Genomic DNA, 20,718 nt, shown 5'->3' with positions numbered 1-20,718 from the left:
CAAAAGAGTGTGTCCGAAAGGAGCGTCACACCCGGTTCTGGGACTGCCCGGCAGCCAGCTGTTCTTTGGCCAGGGCTACTTTATTTCTGTGTATTCTTTGTCTCTCTCTGGTACAGAACTTATCAGGAGGCTGCTGTGTCCCTAACTCATGAGCCAGACCACTGGCCAGGCTGCCTGGGCATCTAAGGATGCGTGTTTAGCCTCCTCATTCTGCAGACAGCAGGAGCAAGATTTATACTTTAACTTCAAATACTGTGAAAAATAGTGATTAAGTTCTTATGCTAACTGTTAACTTAGCTGACACAGTCTAATTTCCAGTAAAAATAGCAAAGTCATTGTGATCTGATTAGGTGCATTCAGTTTGAGAATGTGGGCAGAAAATATAATGGGGAGTTTACCAAGTTTCTGAACCCTTTAAAATGTATTAGAATACTTTTAAGTATTTTATATGATTAATCAGAACATTTATATATATATATATATATATATATATATATATATACTCATAACTTACAACTTTCTGGATACATGTAGATTAATATGGTTTTAATATTTATCTTATTACTAGAGCAGACTTTAACTCTTGGAATGAAGTAATGGAATGAATGAGAATCTGAAACAGAAGAAGGGGGAGGAAGGACCTACACTGGTGATTATTAGGGATCTCATGAGCTCAGCAGGAAAGAAGGAAGCCCAAATCCGCACTGACTACCTCCAGCAGAGAGAGAAAGCAGTAGCAGGAACTGGTATTGGGGTGTTAGCACTAACTATAGGGGTCCCCTGGAACTGCCCGAGGCCAGCAGGGCAGCAGGAGCAGGAGGTGTGGGAGAGCCTAGTGGCTCCAGCTGTGTGCTGTCAGATCTTTGCAGGTTCTTTACAGGTGTGGCTGTGTTACTCATGTGCTGCGTGTCTATGGAAAAGACTGTTAAGCTGTCAAATAGTGAACTACCTCGGTAGTTCCCGATGCCGTGATCATGGTTTTGGTCTCGTTTCTTTTAGGTTACCCCTGTTTCAGGCCAGTGCTTTTGCATTTTTGGCCCCTGCTCGAGCCATCCTGTCTTTAGATAAATGGAAATGTAACACCACAGGTAATTGCAGTTATTTCCACATATGTCCTTGGGGTCCTTTAAAGCAAGTGGAAGGGGGCCTGGACACCTGCCAATAACAGCGTTCCTTCCAGTATTGATCCTAGAGTATACCAGCCCCTAAGCAGCTTAGAAGGCTCCAGTCTGTGGACCATGCCTGTTTCTGTCTTTACATCTCCTCTTCATCCCTAACCTTAGGGCAAGCTAGGGCCAGAAATGCCCTCATTTCTGTTTGCCAATGTAGCTGATAAGTATGGGGATAGGATGAAATATGTGTGCTGTTTTCCTGCCTCTCTCTCTCAGTGGATTTTACACCTGCCATAGTCACTCTCTCGCTGCATCAGCATCCCTTCTCTGAAACGTCTTTGCTTTTTAAGGGTCTGGCTACTGTGGTTTTCTGCAAGTGACTTTCATTCCCCTTCATAGTGACTGCAAAGATCCTTATGGAACCTGATAAACTCAAGGAGATGAGAAAATCAGACTGTGCTCTCAGAGTAGTTTACATTCTGAGATTCTAGGAGCCGAGCTTTCCTGATTTCCTTGTCTTCCCTACTCCTAGGGGTTACTTTGTGACCATCGATTTTGACTTAGGAACTGGAAAAGGCCCTGCTTTATCTAGATTTTTAAAACCTCAGCCCACAGCTTTGCCTTGGGGCGTTTCAGGCAGCAGTTTGCAAAGAGTGGTTTCTGTGAGGCTGGCCGGCACTGGCTGGTAGCACCACTTCAGTCAGCCTTTGAGACACTGAGAAGCTCTGTCAACGAGTACATTTGCTGACTTAGTATTGGGAGTCCATCTCCAAGTATAGGCCCTACTGTCGCAGGCTGAGTTTTAGGAACTGATACTTAGTGCAATGAAGAGGTGGTTATAATAAATATGTACTTTGAAACATCAGTATCACTCCAAGAAAAAAATCTCCATTTTGTTTTTAAGAGATCACAGTTGCCAACGGAACGGCAGAGCTGTTGGAACACATCTGGCACCCCCGGATCCAAGAGGTAAAGGACGAGCACTGGCCACTGGTGTCTTCCTGCCCCTGATGCTGCAGTTGCTTTTATTAAGTTCCTTTTGTTTTCAACTACTGGAGTGCCCATTTCTATTGTCTGTTGAGCTTCTCGTCGTCAGTCTCCAGGCCTGCCGGCTTGTGTCCCCCAGTGTGATGGCTTAGGCTTGTTGGTGAGAGGAGGTCTGGCTGCTTTGTGCCTGTATGCTGATAGCTTGCTTGTGCTGTGTTGGAATGCTAGAATCGCCTTGAATGGAGAAAGCTCAGTGTCCCAGGGCTTTGTCTGTCGTGGTGGGGAGGTCATGGTTCAGCTCTTGGCAGCCAGGAAGAGATCAAGGAACACAAGAAGGGACCAGGGCAAGACAGAGTTCCCAGACACACACCTCAATGTCTGCTTCCTCCAGCTAGGTCCCATTTCTCAATAATGTTCTCTTATTCTGAGCCATCCTTTGACTCTTTGTCTCTGGAAGCAGCATGACGGACACACCCAGAGGCGAGCTTTGCTGTAACACAGGCCTCTCAGAACAAGCAAGTTGTTAGTCACGCTGCTCGTTGAGAGAACTGAAGATAATTTGGGGGACCAAAGTGCCCTTGAGCACAGCTGATTGAAACTGTCCCTAGGTACAGAAAACTAGTTGATGAGTGCATATATTCATAGTATCACTGTGAAATCTTTAGATTTAGTACAAATGTCACTTTATGTGACAAAGACATTCTTTTAGAATTTTTGTCAGTAATTCTGTGTTTTGAATGTTTTCAGGGGCTTGGTCTTTTAAAGATGTCTATACTGAAGTATCCTGCAGGGCTGGATTGACAGCATGCTCATTTGAGAGCTGACAGCTGTCCATCTCACCCTGCAGTGGAGAAAACAGCAGATTTGTCGTCAGTCCCATTTCTGCAGTTAATCTTATAGCAGGGATGTCATGTTAGTGTCTGGTCCTCAGTTACCCAGCAGTGATGTCATGTTAGAGTTCTGGTCCTCAGTTAACCTCCATGGAAACCTTGCTTGCAGGGCCCTGGGGAGTATTCCAGCTATCGTGCTGCTATATCATAGAACTTGTTGCCTTGAAGAAATGTCAGTTGCTGCAGATAACATTCTGAGTGTTTGACGTCACTCTCAAACTGCCCTTGTCTGTTTCAGATCCAGGGGGCTATCATCATGTCCTCATTGATAGAAGTGGTCATTGGCCTCCTTGGCCTGCCTGGGGCTTTGCTGAGGTATATTGGACCCTTGACCATCACACCCACCGTGGCCCTCATTGGCCTCTCTGGTTTCCAGGCAGCAGGAGAGAGAGCTGGGAAGCACTGGGGCATTGCCATGCTGTAAGTGTCTAAGAGAACTCCGGAGCTGGGGACAATTTTTACCACTGTGTGGGACAGCCTTGTGGAATACTTATAGCAGTCACACTAACTTGAGAATGAAGAAATCTATTAAGACAAGAATGTTTTAACACTTTAAACTTTATTCAATTCAGGCCAGGGCTAGTTAAGTGATCGTTTTAGATCAGAGTTTGAGACATGGCAATGGTCGTGTTGTTCTAAAGGCAGACAGCAGGTATGTGCAGACGGGAGAGTTGTCAGAGTTGCTGGTCGTGTGGTCCTTGCTCCTGGCTGCTGAGGTCATACAAAGCATCATGCAAGTTTGCTGTGCTGCGATGCCACATTTTTAGATGAGGCTGGCAGCAGAGAGATGCTGTGGAAGGACCTCTGTGCTCTCTTCTGATCTCAACAGAGGGTGCGCTCTGACGGTGAGGCCTCAGTCTCTCAGGGCTGCTTGGGCAGTGTCGGTCCTTCCTCTGCACAGAGCCGAGTGCATCGAAGATGTTGACCAGTGTTGTGTGTTAATGGACATGTAGGACTTTAACAATCTTGTAAGAGAGAATTCACGTTCTTTTTTACATGTGTAGAGTAGATGTAAGGATTATATCACAGGTAAATGTTTCTGGTCAAAATTTTACCAACTAATAAAAATTTTAAAACAAGCTAAAAATATTTCCAGTTTTTTGTTTTGTTTTGGGAAATATTCCAATTTAGTAACAGCATTTATTTATTTCTTTTACTGTGCCTCTGCTTTGTTTAATGGTCACATAAAAGACTGAGATAAGTGTTCTGTGTGCTTAACCAGTGAAGAGACAGACACACAGTGAGGCAGTGTGACTTGCAGAGTCACACAACTGGTCAGACAGAGGTCAAGATTCTCTGAGTCCATGTGGCCTGATTGTGACTCAGCTCACGCTCACTCCTCCCTCTGTGCTGTTCAGGCATGGTCACCGAAGGTCGGTGGAAACCCTCCCCATACAGCATGTGTGTATATTGCTAAGGGATTTAACTCCATAAAATGCATTAAGTACTAGAAAGCTAACATCATGTTTATAAAACATTGAAATTTAAGACCAGTAATGAAAAGGTTAGGGAAAGCCTCAGGGGAGTTTTAAAATACATAAAATTTATATTAACAACTCCCAGTCATCAAAGGGATTGGGGCAGGTGCTAGTGACTTAGCAGGTGACAGTAGCAGTGTCAATAACTATGGAGTGCTCAGAGCGTCTGGAGAAAGTGCATATAAACGTTTCTTTCCAGTAGCTAGCAAATCATGGGTCCAAAGTGGTGGAAGGCACTATAAAAGAGGAGAAAACAAATAGAAGTAATACCCAAAAGCCATCTGTCCGAGCTAAGAACCTTACAGACCTGTCTGGCAAGGCCGAGTGGAACAGAGTGTGTGTACATATGCAGTGAGGGCTGATCCTGTAGACCAGAGAGACCTACAACAAAAACAGTGAAGTCTTCCAGAGAAATAGAGGTGGTGAAAGTGGACGCCTCATACTTTCCCATGGGAAATCCCTTTAGGAGCCCAATAGTATCCACGGTGTCCTCTATGCAAGAAACACATGGACTGTAGCCACCCCATAAACTCGGCAGCTGACTCTCCCGGTGCTGCTCCACAGCATGTCTGGTTTTAGGTGGGACACACCCCAGGCTCCCTCTCCTGCCTTTCTCCACAGCCCTGGTTTGTTGTACTCTCTCCTCCACTCTCCACTGTCACATGCAGCCCAGGACAGATTCTGCATTTGTTTTCCTCTCTGGGGCTTTGCTCCTGTTTGGTCCCTGCCTCTCCTTGTCCCACCCCTTTCTGGCCATTTCTTGCATATGCAGGACTTAGCCATTAGTGTCTTCTAGGACCTTTCCTCTGTCCCTCCTCTGAAATCCCAGTTTAGACTCGAGCTAGACTTTTCTCCGCTTTCTCTCTTGCTGAGTCTCTTAAGTGTATCTGAAGAGAGAGCAGCACAGTGCAGGGACTGTTGCTGGAGACACGGGGGAAGGTAGGGCTGGGCTCTTTGGGATGTTGTAGATAGTGTTCATCTCGAATAGAAGTCGTTTGTAATGCCATGTTGGCTTTGGTAGAATTTTAGTTTTGTTTTTGTAAATCTGTCTGCCCCAGAGGAACTGAAGTGACAGGCCCCATGAGTGTTTTTAACCTTGACCTAAGCTGTCAGACATCAGTGGGTTACCAGTTCATCCCATCACCGCAACTGGCAGCCTGTGCTCAGCCAGGCTGTGCACTACACTTCTTATAAGTGCAGCAAGGAAGTCAATTGCCTTAGCCAGTTTTCCCGTCTCAGCAACTGGAATCATTAAGCTTAGCTCTGAGGACACTCTTCTTGTCAACTTTACCTTAGATGGCAAGTGACAAAAGTATTAGACAGCTTGTTAAGCACATCCTCCGTGCCCTGTTGTTTTTTCCATGATGCGATCGACCAGGTAGAATGAGAAATGGCCTCCCATTTGCCAGCCACTTGGGCCTTTTGGTCTGTGCAGGGGTCCTGCTGTGTAGGGGTTCTGGGATCAGCAAGTTCTGTAGTCAACCCAGGCTCTTGCCTCTATGACAATGTACAAGAAGGAGTTAAACCCCAGGCTACAGATCTAGTCCTTACCGTCAAGTAGACCTGACTGCATGCTGGTTTAGTGCCTGTGGAAAGAGCATGCTCTCCTCAGAAGGTGCCTCTCAAGAAGCTGTGCGCTTTTCTTTCTTTTTTAATTTTTTGGTTTTTTTAAGACAGGGTTTCTGTCAGCCCTGATTCTCCCGGAACTCTGTAGACCAGGTTGTCTTCAGAGATTTACCTGCCTCTGCCTCCCAAATTCTAGAAATAAAGGCATATACCACTTGAATGTTGGAAGTTTCACCTTTTTTTCAAAATGAGTTCAGTATGAATAAATAAAAAAATATAGGAAAGTGGGAAAACTAGTCACTAGTCATTTAAACATGTGCAGCTGATCCCTGTTGGCATTTGGATCATGTCTTTCTCCCACTTTGGTATATGTGTGTGTGGAGTCCTGGGTGCACACTGCTCTCCCACTGGTGCGTATGCACGTGTGCACACTTCCCTCCTCTTGGTGTGTGCGATAGTCTCCTACTTGCTTCTGGCTGATTGCTAGCTGTAAGTGTGCTCTCTGGTATTGCATCTGGCCTCATTTCCTTCCATGCAGTGAGCGTTGCCATTCTCTGGGTTTTCTTACTTTAGACAGTATCAAGAAATTCTAGGCCAGCTGCTTGTGACACTCTTCTCCAGATGGTAAAGTAACATTTCCAAAGTATAGTGAGAAGGATTAGCATTAAATGTAGGTGAATGGACTGATCTCAACAGCTTTTAATTTTATGAATTTTCTTTCTCAGGACAATTTTCCTAGTGTTACTATTCTCACAATATGCCAGAAATGTTAAATTTCCTCTCCCAATCTACAAATCCAAGAAAGGATGGACGGCCTACAAGTTACAACTTTTCAAAATGTTTCCTGTGAGTAGCGATCATGTGATCCGCACCTCTCCCACACCATGCCTTTGTTCACATGTAAGATGTTAGATAAAGGGGGGCTATGGGGTGACCTTCCTACATCTGTGGTGATGGCTGGAGGGCTGACGACCACAGTCAGCACAGCCTTAAGGGCTAGATGCCATCATCGTAAGGGTCTAGTTCCAAGATCAGATCACATCATCAGGCAGCGCCACAGAAGGACTGTGTCCATGGCTCTGAGGTGTGACTGCACATGGCCTCTGCAGCCATGTTACCCATTCTTCTTTCACTGGGCAGACTTAGGAGGGGTAAAGTGAGTTTACCTGCACAAGCCTCTTGGCGTTCCATTGAAGCAGTTCGACACGGTACTCAGGACGGTGGGCTTGGGGTGTTGGTTCCACGGAAGGAAGGGATGATACTTTACCCAACAAAGATTCTGCCGTTGCCCACCCCAGATCATCCTGGCTATCCTCGTGTCCTGGCTGCTGTGCTTCATCTTCACGGTGACTGACGTCTTCCCTTCCAACAGCACCGACTACGGCTACTATGCACGCACAGATGCCAGGAAGGGCGTACTTCTGGTAGCCCCATGGTTTAAGGTTCCATACCCATGTAAGTATCAGGAGGGCCCAACTGAGAGGGGTGGGAAGTGGGCAGAAAGTTGTACACAATGAAAAGCCTTTTTGAACTCTCTTTACTTCGATTTTTTTTCTAATCATTTATGTATTATGTGTATGCACACGTGTGTGTGTGTGTGTGTGTGTGTGCGCAGGCACAGGTATATATGTAGGTCAGATGACAGTCTCAAATGTGGCTCTCACCTTCCCTTGTTGAGAATAGGGTCTTTTTCTTGTTGGCCACCGTGTGCACCAGGCTGGCTGTGCTGTGAGCACAGAGGTGCTCCCTTTCTGCCTCCTCTCTGGAGAAGCACTGGTGTTACACATATGCAGTTCTGTGTGGCTCTGGGGATTTCAGCCCAAGTCCTCTGCTTTGCATGGTGAGCACATGGTGAGCTCATAACCCTTCTCCCTGACCCTAAAGCTGGGGATCTTAACAGCTTGTGGTCATTAGAGAATTAGAGAGGAACGCTCCTGTCCCCAGAGGTCAGCCATCTACACACAACCACTGGCCAGTTCCCCTCTCAGGTTAACTACTTGGCCTTCAGAGCCCTGTTAGGCTCTGCAATTCTGGCCAGGTGCTCTGGCCAAATGTAAGCTGTCATGGCAAGGATTTGAGGGCCACTGCTGAGAAAGACAAGCACAAAAGCACCTTGGTATCAGAGCTGCAAGAAGGAAAAGACCTGGAGGTTAGCTGGCAGGCTGCTCCTGTCTGCCTGGTAGAGTTTATGTAACCTTTTACTTCGGTCACAGATGTAGAAGTAAACTGATACTTAATGACAGCCGGAAGCGGGAGCTTAGGCCTTGGTGGTATTGGGTAACTCGGGGGCAGAGCATGAATCTCTACCCAGATCACCTGAGTGACATACAGCATTCTCCAGATCCCACCTCTGAACCATACTCTCTGAACCAGTGGCTCTAATGCTGGTCCTACATTTTTGGGTTTTCTTAGAGAATGAGCTTAGCCAGGTTAAGCCAGTTACCCCACTGAGCTGTCTTATTTTCTTATTTTACAATGAGAAACTTAAAAAGCAAGAAAAGCCAAGAATATTAAGGTTGGATCAAAGATGACTCCTCTAGGCAGGCTGAATGGTGGTAATGTTGGCAGCTCTCACTTTGTTCCTGATACTTTACAAAAGCTTTAACAGGCTTAGCCTTCTAAAATAACATCTCGTCACATGGTGTCTCAGTGTGTATATATACTATCCTGTTTCCAGAAAAATGTGCTTGGTTCATAAACATACTTATAATCCGAGATAAAATGAGACTAAAGGTTATTTGGTGAGGCACCATGGGCGGACAAAGCAAAGAGAGAGCCGTAGCATATCCAGTGGCCTGCTCAGGCTTACGGCTTCCCAGCTGACAGCCAGTGGGGACACAGACAAACAGCTGTCCCTGTGAGGGACTCTCCAGGGGCCTCATGGAGCCACTTAACAGGCAAAGTGCATGGCGTCACCATGAGGGTGACTGAGCCCATACAGTTCTCTTCAGGACAGCCTTTAGCTGCCTCAGTCCTATATAATTTCCAGCAGTTTGGATCATAGAGACAGTTTTCAAATATCAAGCAATGCTCTCAGCCTTCAATATATATAGGAAGGATTACCTAGATTAATGTTAATATACAGACTTCTGGTCCAAGACGTCAGCAGTGCCGAGTTTGAGAATCTGTTGTACCACCCTGAGAAATTGTTCTTAAGCCAGGCACATGTCCCTATAGATTGCCAGGTCTGGGGGGAGGCTGAGGCAAAAGGATTATGATTTTGAGATCATAAACAAACTCAAAACTAGTTAGCAAACAAAGTTCTAGTTAGAAGGAGAGATAAAGGGCTGGAGAGATGGCTCAAAGAGCACCCACTTTAGAGGTCATGAGTTCAATTCCCAGCAACCACATACATGGTGGCTCAAACCATTTGTAAAGAGATCCGTGTGTGTGAAGGAGAGATAAGTAACAACTTTTTAAGGCAGAAGTAAAAAAAGGTGTGTGTGTGTGTGTGTGTGTGTGTGCGTGTGTGTGTGTGTGTGCGTGTGTGTGTGTGTGTGTTAGACACACACACTTGCAGAATGAAAACAGACAAATCAATTAAAAGTTTAAGAAGGGGCTAGAGAGATGGCTCAGTGGTTAAGAGTTCTTCCAGAGGCCTTGGCTTCTGTTCCTAGCAACCACTTGCTGGTTCACAAACCATCTGTAACTCCAGTTCCATCACTGCACACATGGTGCACACCCATCCATGCAGGGACACTCAAAAACAAAATAAAAATAAGTCTTTAAAAACTTAAAAATATTTCAAACTTAAATATTGATACAATAGATTTTTAGAATCAAACTTAGACTTCAGCTAAAAGGAATTTGAAGTGTACGGTGCAGGTTGAGTACCCTGAGTGGGACCCTGGATTGGATAGTTTTGGATTGGGAGTCTATATACTGTATCCCCAGAACAATGAGGGTAGGTCTAAGCATGAAGGTCACACACATTTCACCCAGTGACACACTGCCTGAAGGTCATTCTATACATGCTTTTTAGTACAGCTGCATTATTTTATGTTTAATGTATGTGGCTACTTCACTGGCAAGTATATCTGTGCATTCTTTTCCTTCCTGGTACCCATGGAAGCCAAAGAGAGTGTTGTATCTTTTGGAGCTGGAGTTATAAACTGTTGTAAGCTTCCATCTGGGTGATTGGAATCAACCTAGGTCCTCTTAAAACCCAGTGCTCTTAACCTGAGCCAGCACCGCCCCCCATCTCCGCCCCTGTCCCCAACCTGCATTTTGACTGTAATCTAACACAGAAGGTTAGATTTGGAATTTTCTACTTAAGATGTCATGTTCTTAAAAAAAAAGATTTTGGAACATTTTGTAGTATTTAGTTAGTAAATATATTCAGCTGAAAATGGTCGAATATAATAGGAATCTTCTCTCAAAATCAGGATACTAAAGGGAAACCAGTGTCAACATTGTAACAGCCAAAGCTTATTTCAAAACCCCAAATGGGTGCTCGCTTCGGCAGCACATATACCAAAACCCCAAATGGAACTTGACAAATAAGGTCCTTGAACCAACCCTGAGAGAAAGTGCAGGCCAGCAGTGAGGCTCCTCTGACTGTTTCCCCTGGGTAGGACAGTCCCCAGCAGGATCACTCCTGCCCTAGGCTCCAGCCCTGGTCTGTGCTTCTTACTTGATTGTATCTTGTCTTAACTGTTCCTGGTCATCTTGGATGCCCAGAGCGACAGGGTCGGCTCCTGCCCCAGAATTTGTTTCATATTTTCCCACTGTGTAGCATCTGGGCTATTATTCCTAATCAATCAAGGAATAAGGGCAAGTGAGTTTATCAGGAGTCTATTCATATTGGTGATAAAAGATAGATACATTTTCAAAAGAAAAATGAGTTAAATTTTCCCAACAACAAACTCTGACAACAAACCTGCTAGTAACCAGGTAGGGTCGCACACCTGACTGTCAGGTTAGAGTAGCTGTGCCTGTTCACTTGACGCCACTACCTTGTCATCTGAGTCCCACCACTGTGTTATGAATCCCTGGAAAAGTTTCTACTCCAAGCCAGGAATGTAATCCTGGCCCTGTAATCCCCATACTCTGGAAGCTGAGGCAGGGGACTTGCCTATACAGTGTGCGCACGCGCACAAACACACACACACACACACACACACACACACACACACACACACACACGGCCATCCAGGAATACTGTTTCAAAAAAGAAAAGCAAAACAAATTTCTGTTCCACCATAGCAGGCAGTGTTAAACTACACTTCAGCAGAACTAGGAACATGACTTTGAGGAAGAGAACTTCCCACCTCTTCTAGCCAAGTAAGGGCTTTCTTAAGATGAGGGGGTCAACTCTTACCAAGACCTCAACTCAGTAACCTTCCCACACATCTAGTGTGTTAATGATTTAAGATCTAAAGGCAAGCAGTTTCCAAGAGCTTCAAAATCCTGCAGAGTGCCCTGCGGTCCTTCTAACCTTTCCTGTCCACAGAGGTGAGCGAACACATCTTTCACGGTTGTCTTCCTCCTCAGTTCAGTGGGGGATGCCCACCGTCTCTGCAGCTGGCGTCATTGGCATGCTCAGTGCTGTCGTAGCCAGTATCATTGAGTCCATCGGCGACTACTATGCCTGCGCCAGGCTCTCCTGTGCCCCACCACCTCCTATACATGCAATAAACAGGTATGTCCCAAGAAAGACCTGCTCATCTAGCCTTGGGGAAGAAGCCGGGAGCTTTAGGTGACAGCCAAACCAGAACTGGCCCCTTGTCTTTGGCCAAGTCACTGCCCTCAGCACCCTGCTTGTCTCATCCGTGGCACAGAGCAGCATCCTACCTTCCTTCCTCCAAGTCTCTCCAGCTGAATGGAGAGGTGGACATATTATCTCTCATGCCTTTGAAGCCACTTACACATGAAGCTCAGCAAAGCAGGCATACACATTGCCAATCTTTGCTTGGCTTTGAAAGCAGGCACATTGTCTACTTTGATTTTCTGTGTCTTGTTTTTCCAAATGCTCACCTTACCCCACCCTGACCCAAGAACTCAAATTTTAGATTGATTTTAGTGGAACAACATCTTCATGGTTTATAGGGTTGTTTCTGAGTTGAGGAAATTGTGTTTTTCTCCCATTCAGTTCTGGCTGCCATGGTCAGACAGACGGCAGGACGTTTTTCTGGCATCCGACAGTAGCTGCTGTAGGTGTGTCAGTGGATATATTTCAGTTGCCCTTCAGGGTGATCTGCTCACAGTTATGATTCACAGAAACAGACAAGAGCAGGGAGAGGTGAAAACTCTGAAGATCAAGAGTCTTAGGAGCTGTGGGGGTTACAATGTCTTTAGCTTCTGGGGAATGGATCCTAAGGAAGGCACAGAGAAAGGAGCACAAGTCACCCCTCCCTGTTGTTGCCCTAACATGATCAGTATGACTTGTACCCGGTGTGGGTAGGGCTCTGTAAGGCTTTTCACGGCCCTCTCAATAGACTTGCTACATGTGAGGATACTGCTCATTTTAAATTGTCAGAAAAAATTCAGTAGTCATAAGCTTACAAGGCATTTTTTTCCCTAACAAAACTATTTTAATAGCAACGAATCTAGTGGACGTGTCTTACTTTGAAGCACAGCTGATGCTTCCCTTAGATTCAGTCGTTCTTTGGTTTAATTTGAAATTACTTTAAAGTGTTTGTTTCTAATGGCAGTGTGGAACTAGCCCTCTTAGAGGTGCTGAGAATGTGGGAGTTGTCCTCATCCCATCAGAGAAGGCACCTGAGAACTGCCACTGATTAGCACCCCCACCCCTCCCAAGGGGGCTTAATTGTTGTAGGTTTCAAATATTAAGAGTTGGTTGCAGTGTTTCCTCATGAATGACAGTGTCTCTCCCCCCCCCCTTTCCCTTTTAACTTTTAGGGGTATTTTTGTGGAGGGTCTTTCCTGTGTTCTCGATGGCGTATTTGGTACCGGGAATGGCTCTACCTCCTCCAGTCCCAATATTGGAGTTTTGGGAATTACAAAGGTATAAATGTTTTCCTAATTAAATGGATGAGCATTTGTCCATTTCAATGATGTGTCTGACCTGACCTTTCCATTGTGATTATCTTCATTCCTCATCTCCTTTTCCCCTTGGATGACTTTGCAGTGCCAGCTAGGAGACCTCTCCTCATTTGTCACTGCCGTAGGAGGCATCTGGGTATAGCTGTGGTGTCCTGCAGTCTCCAGACATTGATTAAGCATCTGCCTGTGTCAGGCCTCTGCTCTAAGCACTTGAATGTGTGGTGCATTATGAAAAAGAAAATTGGAGTTTACATCTGAATGAGGGAAGGCCCCAGAATTCAGTAGAGCATGTTGGATGAGAGATGATGTCTGTTACTACAGAAAACCATCTTTCACATTAACTAATGTTCTCAGACTTCTGGGACAGAATCCCTTTTCAGTGAAATCTGTAGAGTCGTGGTGAAGGAGATCCTAGATCTGACTCTTAAACTCACAATAACCCTGCCAAGCACTCTACCAGGCCCTAGTTATTGACATGTAAACCTACAGCTGTCCCACCCCCAAACCCCACATGGGTCTGCTCTATACCTGTCAGCTTTGTTATGGGCAATTAAACTTTATGTCTCAGTCGCCTTCAGCCAAATAGTGCTACTTGCCAGGATGTTGAAGAGTTCTGGTTGGCCCAGCAGCCATTGGATGTTGTGTAACTAAAGACTGTTAAGATTGGTTCCCCTTTCTTTATGGGCTGCATGAGTCATCAGTCTCCTTACCTGAGAAGCCAATCCGGAAGCCTTCTAGACCTGTTTGACCTCTGGCTCCACGCAGGATTTTATAACCAGATAAAAAGAAACCCAGTACTGTTTGGTTGTCTTGATTACAAATCCGGGTGAGAGGGAGCAGCATCCAGATGCAGGAAGCACACCTGACTTGTTCGTTGAGAGTCAGGGCTCATGTAAGCTCAACTCCACGTGTGCCGATGGCACCATCTGCTGCCTATTGCTCCTAGTACATGGCATGGAGGGAGGGAAATTGTATGGTTACTTCCTTCAGTGCCATTGCTGGAGTCCCAAGTGCTGCCTGTGAAAACAGCAGATGTGGAGCCCAGGGAGCTGAAGGTATGGTCTGGTGGGCACAGAATGTGGCTTAACCTGCCATCCTTGAGCCTCTGTTCTCCTATGATCCTATGAGCAAATAACTGGTTATAAATAGGCAGATTGTGAAATTGCTGAGAGGGCCTCTTGCTTAACAAGCACCATCCTTCTGTATCCTTATAGATGCCACAGAACAGCTAAGGTCACTGAAAGGAAGCCACATGGTTCAGGGGTTGGTTGATCCTTGGATGGTACAGCTTTTCTGAAGTGGCACCAACAGCATTTTCTTACTTTTTGTGTGCAGGGGAAAATGTATCCATGAGTACAGTTCCCACAAGGCCAGAAGTTAGCATCAGTTCCCCTTGGTGACGCGCTCTAGGCAGTTGTGAGTCCTTAAACATGGGTGCTGGAAGAACAACAGTATGTGCTCTTAACCACTGAGCTATCTCTTCAGCCCATCATTTGTATTGCTCTGAATCCCTTTAGGCAGAAACTGTATCCATTCAAGTACCCACTGTCAAGCCCCTAGCCTATATCTGCCTAGAGCAGGGAGGTGGGGCTTGGAGCAGAAATGTCTATGTAGCCCTAGCCTGTGGCCAGCTAGGAAGACTCCCTGCTTGGGGTAAAAGGGTATGAGCTCTGCACTGTAGTAGACCTCTCATCCTGCTAAATGGGATGGGACAAGCAACCTTTATGAGTAAGGCACAACTTCTAAGTCCTGCAGTTCCAGGTCTAGGTCCATGATGTCGAACATGTCCATCAGTAGCCACATGTAGCAATATTCACTTAAATAAGTTGGTGTTAAGATTTTCCTTACCCAGTCACAATGACCGTATTTCAAGACTCCAGTTAATGAACATGGGTCAATGACTGGTACACAACAGCACATTCAGAAATCACTTCCACTGTAGCAATCTCCTGGACAGAAAGGGCAGAGCCATTATGGAACCCTAGGTATGGAAGACCAGGTTTGAAAGAGGGCGGTCTGTCCCCCACAGCTCTGCCTGCATTTCATGTCAGCTCTGCTCTTGGCGGCTTTTATCTAGTTACTGCACTCCTTGGACTTGGAATTAACCTTCTCACCAAAGATGAGCTACCTGCCTTGCCTCTGCTAAGTGTGGGCCATGTGTCCCACACAGAGGACAACAGGAAACAAGTGGGGGGCTGCCCTGGCCCCACCACTTTTTCTCAACATGGTCACAGCAGGTTACCTCTTTGGTCTCTGTGCTGTGGTCTGTAAAAGTAGCTTGCAAAATGTTAGAATGTATCACTTGATACCAGTTCAGTTGACTTTCTAGCATGTTCCAACTACTAGCTGTGTTACAGGTACTTTCAGAGGTGCAGCGGGCAAGCAGGCCAGCAGCCAGGCTCCAGTGGTTTGCATTGACCCCTTCACTACACCACCTTTTATGGCCTCCACTAATGGAAGAAGGGTGCTATTTACCTGACTCTGGAAGGGAGAGTGGAGTCACAAGGGCTTCTTTCTGGTAGACTGTGTTGGGTGAAAAGTCCTATGGAAAAAGTGGGAGAAGCAGGAACAGTATATATAACTTACATCCATGACTCCAGCCCAGGAGGTCATTTTAACCAGTGGCCCCAAAAGCCTGCACTCAGCAGAAGCACTACACCCAGGGAATAAAGTCTTAGTCTCTCACTCCTGATCCCTGGGGTCACCTGTTCACAGCTGAAACAGTGAGCTGAGGTGGTGGAGCAGCAGGTGACAAGGTCAGAGGGGAGTCATGTTGTCTTTATAGTCTCTGTTGATGGAAAGTTTAAGGTAACCTAGATCCTGCCTTAGACACTGTCATATTTGCCCTGGGCCCTGGGAGACTGGGTTGAAGAATGGTGAGTAAACCTGTGTCTGCAACTGGTGTGTGTGCCCACAGGTTGGCAGCCGCCGAGTGATCCAGTATGGTGCAGCTCTCATGCTGGGCTTGGGCATGATTGGCAAGTTCAGCGCCCTCTTCGCCTCCCTCCCAGACCCTGTGCTTGGAGCCCTGTTCTGCACACTCTTTGGTAAGAGCCCACTTCCCTGGTAGAAGGTTTGCCATCACCTGACGGTCTTCATGTTGGCAGATTCTTTTTTAAAATAAAATGTTTATTTTTGCTCTTTGCACACAGGCTTTTCTATACAGACTTCAGCCTTCAGACTTCCCTAGACCCAGCAGAAGTTTTGTGTAATAAAGACTCAGCACTCAAAGTCTGGACCATAAAAATACATGCAAACATACTCGTCTGAGAACACTTTGAATAGTGACCTACACAAATGTAGAATGAAAGCAGTGCTTTAGCGTCACCAAAAACTGTCCTCATAAAAAGGTGTAAAAATCACCTCATACACATAGCTAATTCTTAACATAGATCTTGGTGTTTTAGTCCATAAGATCTAATAATAAACCTAATGGTTTCCACTTTAAATTGTAAGAAGTAGTGCTTCAGAAACATAAAAAGATTTGCATCAGTGTCCAAGCTGAATGTACAGATAGAAGCAACTACTAAGAAAATTATATGAAAATTAAGATAAAAACCTAATCTTAATTAGACTTTCTATTGATTTAACTCAGATATATTTCCCCAATACATGAGCCCTTTCAGCTGACACTTTGACAGTGGGACTTTGGATTTGATCTGCACCTCTCAGATGTAGTCACTGTGGACATGCACACGGCTTCTAATGTGGGTTAATCAAAATGCCGAGAGGGGGTAAGAGGCGGCTCCCCAGTCTGAGCACTGGCTGCTCAGGGAACCTGGGTTCAAGACCCAGCCCCACACGGTGACTCACAACTCCCGTTACAGAGCATTTGACATTGACTTCTGGCTTCTGTGGGCACCAGACACACACTTGGTACACAGACATGAATGCAAGCAGCATACTTTCATGCATAACATTAAAAAAAAAAAAAAAACCCTAAGCTGAACCAGTGTCGGCCTACTTGATTTAAATAACATGTAGTGTGTACTTATGTGTGATGTAATAATTCTGGTCAGAGACAGGTGGTGATATTCTACCAACCCTCTCTTTCTGCCACTGCCTTCTCTCTGGTCTCCAGGCTGATTTCTGAGGGACAGAGAAAGGACGTGGGAATCTATTCTCAGCCTCCGGGATAACCTGTAGGCATGCCATAGATGGATAACCTGTAGGCATGCCATAGATGGATAACCTGTAGGCATGCCATAGATGGATAACCTGTAGGCATGCCATAGATGGATAACCTGTAGGCATGCCATAGATGGACCCAGTGAACTGTATTCTGATCCTCTTCTCTCCAGGAATGATCACAGCTGTTGGCCTCTCTAACCTGCAGTTCATTGACTTGAATTCTTCCCGGAACCTATTTGTGCTTGGATTTTCCATCTTCTTCGGGCTTGTTCTTCCAAGTTACCTCAGACAAAACCCTCTGGTTACAGGTAGGAGAAAGTGGTCTTGAATCTTGGGTAGGGCTGTTGGGGTTCCAACCATAGATTTACAAATAGCCCTTGTAATGGTAATGGACGCTGGAACCTCAGGTGTATATTGCTGAATGTTTTTTCTCTGCCTTCCTTCTGACTGTGATTATTTCTCTGGAAGCCACCAGGACATCCCACAGACACTAGCCTGTGCCTCCATACTTGCTTGGGGGAGCCTTCGAATTGGTGGATATTTGATATGGGTGCTAAGGTCTCACTGTGTTTGCTTGTTCAGTGCTTGGTTGATTTTTCAAGACAGCTTCTCTATAGGCTTGGCTGCCCAGGCACACTATCTGTAGACCAGGCTAGCCTCTAATTATAGAGATCTGTCTGCCTTTGCCTCCTGAGTGCTGGGATTAGGGCTCTCACCACCACACCGGCTTTTTTTTTCTTTTTTCAATTTTTCTGTTTTATTTTACATGTGTGAATGTTTTTCCTGCATTTGTGTACATGTTCATTAGCTGCATGCAGTGCCACAAGAGGGCATCAGCTCTCCCTGGAACCAGAGTAACAGAAGAATGAGAGGAACCAGTAGGTGCTCGAAACCAAACCTGCCTATACCAGAACAGTAGGAATACTCACCCCGTGAATTGACGTCTCACCGGGCCTCATCTTGTTAACCCTCTGCTTAGCAAAGCACCTCTCCTTTGTCTCTGTACAACTTTCAATTTCTCAGCCTCATGCTGTGTTAAATCGTATAATTCCTCAAAACTCAACTTCACAGACTTTGATGTAAATTTTTCTGTTTTCAATTCTAGAATACCTATTTAGGGCCTAGAAAAGTAGCTCAATGGTTGTGAGCTCCTTTTTAAAATATTTTTTTAATATTTTATTTATGTGTATGAGTGTTTTCCTGCATATATGTATATGCACCATGTGTGTGCCTTGTGCCTGAGAAGGTCAGATGAGGACTTTGGATCCCCTGGGACTGGGGTTAAAGACCCCAGTGTGAGCTGTGTGTGTTCTTGGAATTGACCAAGACCATCGGGTGTTTCTAACCAGTGAGCTGACTCCTATAGAGGCCCTGGGTCCCGATCTCAACATCCGCGTGGGAGCTCACACTGAACAGGAAGTCTGCAGCTGTCTTCTCACCTCTGCAAGCACTGCATGCAATGCAGATGGTGCCCAGACGCACACGTGCAAGCAGACAACACAAGAAACAAGTCTCTAAACAAAGAATGCCTTTCTAGGCCTACTCTTTGTTCTGATAAAACCCTGCTGTCATGCAGCATGAGCAAAGGACGAAATATCTGTCGCTACTGATGCCTTACTTTTACAGTGGAATAATTCAGGACTACTTGTTCATTTTTCCCCCCTATCTAGGCTCTCATATGTAGTCCAAATTGGCACTGAACACACTTAGTAGGCAAGGCTGACCTTGAACCTTTAATCTTTCTGCCTTCACTTCCCATGTGCTGGGGTGACAGCCATGTACTACCATACCTGGCTCAAAATAACTAGGCAGGCAATCTAAATTTGAGGCCAGCCTGCTTTACATAGTGAGTTTAAGGATCATCAGGGCTAAGTAGAAAGACCCTGTCTCAAAAAACAAACAACAGCAGTAAAAAAAGACACCCATTTTTAAAGTGTCATGAACAGCAAAGCCTAGGGGCTCTTTTCTAATCCCAGCATGCAGGAGGCTGACACAGGAAGATTGCCATGAGTTTGATACTAGCCCCAGCAGTGTAGTGAGTTCCTGGCCAGCCTGAGCTGTGTATAGACTTTGTCATTTCTCCTCGCAAATATTGTTACGGTTTTTATTCACCTTGTAATTCTGTGCAGCATTGTAACAGCCATTTATTACAAAGATTTGATTTTTTTTTTTTCTTTTTTTTCGGAGCTGGGGACCGAACCCAGGGCCTTGCGCTTCCTAGGCAAGCGCTCTACCACTGAGCTAAATCCCCAACCCCAAAGATTTGATTTTTATTTTATAAATATGTGTGGTTTTTACCTGTGTGTCTGCATCATGTGTGTGCAGTACCCATGGGGGTTAGGAGAAGACAGTGGATCACTGAGAACTGGAGTCACACATGGTTACGAGCTATTATGTGGGTGCTAGGAAGAGCAGCCAGTGCTCTTAACTGGGGAGCCGTCTGCCAAGCCCCACAACAGCCATTTTTAGTGCTGAGTCTTTTGTAGGTCCATAGACCACACCTCAGTACCTCCACAGTCTATTGAAGTATTTTACGTGGTTCATCTGCCATGCACCATTATTAATACCATGGACTTACTGTCGCAAGTCTACATAGTTTAAATTTTACTGGCATGCATATGTACACATGTACAACTGAGATTTTCTTTTTTTTCTTTTTTTCGGAGCTGGGGACCGAACCCAGGGCCTTGCGCTTGCTAGGCAAGCGCTCTACCACTGAGCTAAATCCCCAACCCCTGAGATTTTCATATGTTCAAGTCCTCTGTTATTTCAGAGGTGTCCATCTGCCTCCTCCTCATAACCCTCAATGGTGGTTCTCTTCTGTGTCCAGGCATAACAGGCATTGATCAAGTTCTGAATGTCCTTCTCACCACTGCTATGTTCGTCGGAGGCTGTGTGGCTTTTATTTTGGACAACACCATCCCAGGTATGTGCTGTTTGTCAGGTTTATTAGATGCAAAAGCAGTTCTGCAGGAAGAACAAGTCCTCAGTGTAGCCCAGGTCTTGAGCTTTGTCACCCTGCCTTTGTCATACAGAAACGAGAACCACAAACAGTGCTTAGTGACCTTTGCCTGTGAGTACTAGTGACCCAGGAAGACTCCCTGGGTAGTTGCTGAGGCAGGAGGATCCCTCTAGCCCTGGAGGCCAACCTGGGTAATATAGTGAGACCCTGTCTTGGAAGTGGGTATGGGAATAAATAGGAATAAGTCAGTTCAAAAAGCTGTCACTGGTAAACAGTGTTTTTGGAAGTGGTTGAGACAACACTCCATCCAAATGACGGTTATAAGACAGCACGTCAGGGGTTGGGGATTTAGCTCAGTGGCAGAGCGATTGCCTAGCAAGCACAAGGCCCTGGGTTCGGTCTCCAGCTCTGAAAAAAAGAAAAAAAAAAAAAAGAAGAAGAAGACAGCATGTCAGCCTGAGCCTGCTGCTGTGATTTGCATAGTCCTGAGCTGCAGAGAGGTCTCCTAGAGATGGCTGGTGTGCTCTTGTTAGATGCTGTCTTAAAGGACAGATGACACAGTCCATCTGCCTGATGTGTCTCCTACT

At 45.6% G+C, this 20,718-nt stretch overlaps 1 protein-coding gene across 3 annotated transcripts in view; it reads left to right on the top strand.

Annotated features, from left to right (window-relative positions):
* The window catches only part of Slc23a2 (solute carrier family 23 member 2), a 92,658-nt gene that overhangs the window by 66,663 nt on the left and 5,277 nt on the right, over positions 1 to 20,718 (top strand). For 2 of the 3 annotated variants that reach the window (XM_032904256.1, XM_032904257.1), the window contains exons 6-15: positions 1,000 to 1,088; positions 2,017 to 2,081; positions 3,228 to 3,409; positions 6,759 to 6,879; positions 7,332 to 7,488; positions 11,527 to 11,674; positions 12,895 to 13,000; positions 15,956 to 16,085; positions 17,340 to 17,477; positions 20,000 to 20,095. In XM_032904256.1, the coding sequence (XP_032760147.1) occupies positions 1,000 to 1,088; positions 2,017 to 2,081; positions 3,228 to 3,409; positions 6,759 to 6,879; positions 7,332 to 7,488; positions 11,527 to 11,674; positions 12,895 to 13,000; positions 15,956 to 16,085; positions 17,340 to 17,477; positions 20,000 to 20,095 (1,232 nt within the window). Of the gene's footprint in view, positions 1 to 999; positions 1,089 to 2,016; positions 2,082 to 3,227; positions 3,422 to 6,758; positions 6,880 to 7,331; positions 7,489 to 11,526; positions 11,675 to 12,894; positions 13,001 to 15,955; positions 16,086 to 17,339; positions 17,478 to 19,999; positions 20,096 to 20,718 lie in introns of those variants that run through there. The other variant, XM_032904258.1, reaches the window with a different exon arrangement.

The sequence above is a fragment of the Rattus rattus genome, chromosome 5 (genome assembly GCF_011064425.1).
Source record: "Rattus rattus isolate New Zealand chromosome 5, Rrattus_CSIRO_v1, whole genome shotgun sequence".
Taxonomy (NCBI): Eukaryota; Metazoa; Chordata; class Mammalia; order Rodentia; family Muridae; genus Rattus; species Rattus rattus.
Note: the sequence above shows the minus strand (reverse complement) of the source record. Positions and strands in the feature narration are given on the sequence as shown.